The sequence below is a fragment of the Octopus bimaculoides genome, chromosome 22, assembly GCF_001194135.2.
Source record: "Octopus bimaculoides isolate UCB-OBI-ISO-001 chromosome 22, ASM119413v2, whole genome shotgun sequence".
Lineage (NCBI taxonomy): Eukaryota > Metazoa > Mollusca > Cephalopoda > Octopoda > Octopodidae > Octopus > Octopus bimaculoides.
In genome coordinates this window covers 34,155,720-34,160,336 of record NC_069002.1, presented here as the reverse complement: position 1 = coordinate 34,160,336, position 4,617 = coordinate 34,155,720, and the positions used below count along the sequence as shown (strand labels likewise).

The 4,617-nt window shown below is 32.2% G+C and overlaps 1 protein-coding gene across 1 annotated transcript in view; it reads left to right on the top strand.

Moving 5' to 3' along the window:
• Positions 1-4,617, top strand: part of LOC128250531 (uncharacterized) — a 74,082-nt gene that overhangs the window by 62,411 nt on the left and 7,054 nt on the right. Inside the window, exon 5 of the mRNA XM_052975771.1 lies at positions 4,205-4,335. Coding sequence (XP_052831731.1) covers positions 4,205-4,335 — 131 coding nt within the window. The remainder of the gene's footprint in view (positions 1-4,204; positions 4,336-4,617) is intronic.

Genomic DNA, 4,617 nt, shown 5'->3' with positions numbered 1-4,617 from the left:
CACACACACATATATATATATATATATATATATATATATATTCTATGCTTCATATATTCAGAGACAGGCCGTTCCAGTATTACGTGTATTTTCGGTGGAGAATGCTGGAGGATTAAATTCTATTCTAGTTTTGCAGTTCTGCAAAGTTTGAATATGTATATTTTTTTACAACAATTAAAATGATATTAAAATATCTCAATGGCGTTATTGTTTAGTCTTCAGGAAGAGATACTTGTTGCGAGAAATAGCGAGCAGGTGTGTTAGGAAGGAGAGCGAGAGAGGGTGAACGGAGAGAGAGAGCGAGAGCGATAGAGAGTGGATGGAGAGAGAGTGGATGGAGAGAGAGAGAATGGATGGAGAGAGATGGGGAAGCAATGGATATTTAGTCAGTATCTGAGTGGGATAGAATGCAATAATCAGACATGGTATGAAATTATATAAATGTGCATTGTTCTGAATTATTTTTGTTGTTAAAGGCTTGGAGCGGTTGAAGAATATTTCTCAAGGTGATAAAAGCAATTAGGTGCCATTCACATCTATTCCACCTTAAGCTAAACGTCTAAATCTCTCATTCGCTCGCTCACTCACTCGCTCGCTCGCTCTTTCTCTGTCTGTATGTGACACAACATTGTGTCATAAATTTTATCATTACATGTCATCATTTTGCGTTTTACTAATTGCTGCAGTCGATATGGTTTCTTCCCTCTCGACTTCACATTTACTGATAACTACGACCTATGAATATTTTTGTATGAGCAGCCATGTTATTTTACACATGTCCGAAACGCTCTTTCAACTGCTTGAAATTCGGTTGCCGCAAACTGTCTGAAAGCCAACCAAGGCTACCATTAATATTTTCATGACGGCTTGTGCCTTTAATGATTCAGCGGCGAAAATTCGGTGGTAAATTTTCAGAAAAGAGCTCCTTATCTAACATAACATCTTTTCAACTTAACACGAATTCTGTAATGTCTAATAAAGCGACGCTTGACTGCTGTTGATTTGCAGTTTTTTTTTTTTTTTTTTTTTTTTTTTTTTTTTTTTTTTGCGGGGGCGGGGTATCATTGGTCTTAGATGGGAAGACAAATTGATCAACAATAGATTATTTAACTTTATTCTCAACATTTTCCTTCTGAAAGCTCTCGATTTTAATTTATCTGGTTAATTCTGTATGAGTAGACGCAAACCTACTGAAACGATTTCCCAGGGGCTCCTTCCGGGATACTTAAAACATTATTATTACGTCGCACTCTGTTCTCTTTCTCTACTCCGTTGTATATATTTGAATAGAAATAAATATATTACACTTTAAAGTTTAAAAAAATCTTCTAATCTTTTGGTCAAACCTCTATATAAATATCTGTATGTGTGTGTGTGTGTGTGTGTGTGTGTGTGTGTGTGTGTGTGTGTGTGTGTGTGTTTTTGTGTGTGTATAAAAATATATGGTTAATATTGACATTATTAACTGGAAGCGAAATCGAAAAAAGAATAGTGCAACGGGTGTAAAAAAAAAAGATGTAGGAAACGAATATGAAAACAAAAATGCCCGGAAGGCAACGGGGTCGGGAGGCCTTCCAAAAATTCACAGGATCCGAGGCTTTTCCCTCATAACTTTTAGGAAAAGTTTCAAACGGTATAAATTACGATTATAAAGAAATTTGTGGGGAAAATGTTTTTGGAGGTATTGGAGAGAGGGCTTCGGAAAACTTACAAGATCCGAGTTTTCCCTCGTAACTTTGAGGAAAATATAGTTCATTTGAAATCACAAATTAGGCTTTTCGTCAGGAACATGGATGCTAAACATCCCTTTGAAGGGTACAAGTCCTTACTTCTACTATATTTATATACATATACATGTGTGTGTTGTCCTCAAACCAGTGCTTGTAAATCGGTGTTGGTAAGTGTACGCCCCTGTAAGGTAGTGATTCAGCGAAGAAGACCTTCAGGATAAGTAATAGACTAAGTAGAAAAAAAAAGAACTATAAATACTGAACTCGATTTTTTTACCATGAATGCCTTCATTTAAATGACAACGATGAACGATATATTTATGAAAACATATACACAGATATATCAGCCACTACATCGTGGGTGCATTAACCCCATTTTGCTGGTAAACGCCATCAAGACGTCTGTACCACAGCAGCAACGGCACGGGCACCTTCTCCCCGCTTTTTATTGTACAGCAACGACAAATCGGCTATGCCATTCCTTGACATCCAGTTGACATTTTATTTTCCATTGCTTCTAGTCTGATGAGCGCGGTATCAGATAACCAACTTTTTAGCTGATTTCCCCGTGCTAAACTGACTGGGAAAATAAGCAGAAATAGATATATAATATTTTATAGCTTAAAATTAATATACACAGATATATTTATATCTGGGTATGTCTCTGTAAACACACAAAGACACACACGTGTGTGGATATGTGTATATCTGTGCGTGTAATTATATATATATATATATATATATATATATATATATATATATATACATATGGATTCATCTTGTCTTGTACTCAGAAAAGTTCCTTAATGTATCATTCAATGAATAAATAAATACAATATATATAGATCGATACAAGAGGAAAATATAATATAAAGCTAAAAATACCAACTGCAGTAAACTATATTTCTCTTGTTATTTATAATTTATATACATATGTGTGTGTGTGTGTGTGTGTATACCTATATTTGTGCGCGCATTTAAATAACTATATAATGACAGATGCGTCGAAAGTGAAAACGACAGACACAGAAATGCAGAGAAACTGAAAAAAATAAGCAGTAAATTTATAAAATAACTAGATCCTTCACAGACAGAAAAAAATTCATGTCTTTGTAATATTTTATTTCAGTTAACAATTGCCAAGATGCAATTAATACTAATATTTTGGCGCCCATTCGTCGGGTATGCTCTATCGTTCGAATTTTGTTGTTCGGAGTCTCTAATTTCGATTAAAATTGGCAACTGAGTATATAATATTAAGCGTGTTACTGATCTAGTTTTTTCCTTCAATTGAAATAATAGTATATTAAGTCTATTGAGGCGAATGTTTTATAAGATTATACACACATGTAAACATATACACAGTGTGTGTGTGTATGTATGTGTGTATATATATATATATATATATATATATGAATATGTGGGCACAGGACGTCATGAAACGTGTACAACAAAACAATACGTAGCATGAGTACATGGAACATGAACTATTCTTTCGAACAACAAAGGACACAAATGGAAAACAAAACAAACAACATAAAGAACGAGTCTTCATCATTGTTGGCTGTTCTTCTAGTCTCGTATTTCAAGAATTTAACAATATACGCTTTCGATAAAATAGTTGCTCCCGCAAAACAAATAAATTAAAATTTGGGATTATATACATGTGTGTGTGTGTATATATTATTTATATCTAAATATATATCATGTATATATGTTGTATATATATTATTTATATCTAAATATATATCATGTATATATATATCATATCATATATATATATATATTTATATACACATTTATATAAAGAAGCTTTGGTTATAGAACAAACATTAAAGTTGGGTCAACGACTTTACATAAAACACCACCCCTTAAACGTTTTATCATATATATAAAAAAAAACACGAAGGTGTACAAACACATAAAAAAATAACACATATACATAAAATCACAGAATGTAAAAATATATTCTAATAAAATACAAATAGAACGTCTTATCAAAAGTTAAATATATACGACTAAAAGTTTGAAAACTATCTAAAGGCTTAATGGATAAATACAAAATAAATAAAGATAAAAATGAATAAATAAAAATGTCCACAGACTAAAAAGATTTTCTCAGATGATTGAAATATATATTTTTTTAATTATATAATATTTGAAAAAGTATTTTACTTGCCTCACACAGGTACGTCCAAAGTCTATAAGTAAGCAGACTCTCACAGGTTAAATTCAACATTCACATATAATCCTTACGAAATTTTTTAATGAAAATATTATACTCTGACTGAAACGCTTATATAATTTCAGAAGATCCCATCAGCGGACCAATTCAAATCTTGTTTAGAAAAAAAAAGATTATAGTTAATCACTCAGGTGAGTGTAGTTAACAGAAATTTAGCCTCGCCGGTTTCAAATTCCCGTTACGCTAAACAATTTTATTACATTTATTTTCATTTCTATATACTTTCAAGGTGAACGAAAACCTATGGTTGCAGAAAGGAATCACCTCAGTAAATATATTTAAAGATGTTGGCTCCCAAAACTTAAGGATTGCAAAGGATTCCTTTGCACACAACTTACACTTATTTATATTTACTCTGAAGTAAGGGACTCTAGAAATAACTTACCATTCCAGAGAATAACTCTTATTATTCTTCTTTAGATCGTGTAAATAAGATGCTAGTGTGGTAGAGCTGCAGTATTTTTCGTTTGGGAACGAGCTCATGAGGACCCTATATCGAGCCTAGTAGATGAGTTCATGAACTTTGGTTCTTTTCTCTAAATTATATATTTATATTATATACTGTGAAACTTAATTTAATCTTAATTTTTGATAAATTAAATTTAACTGAGTTTTTACCTATAAATTTGGATTCTTATCCCT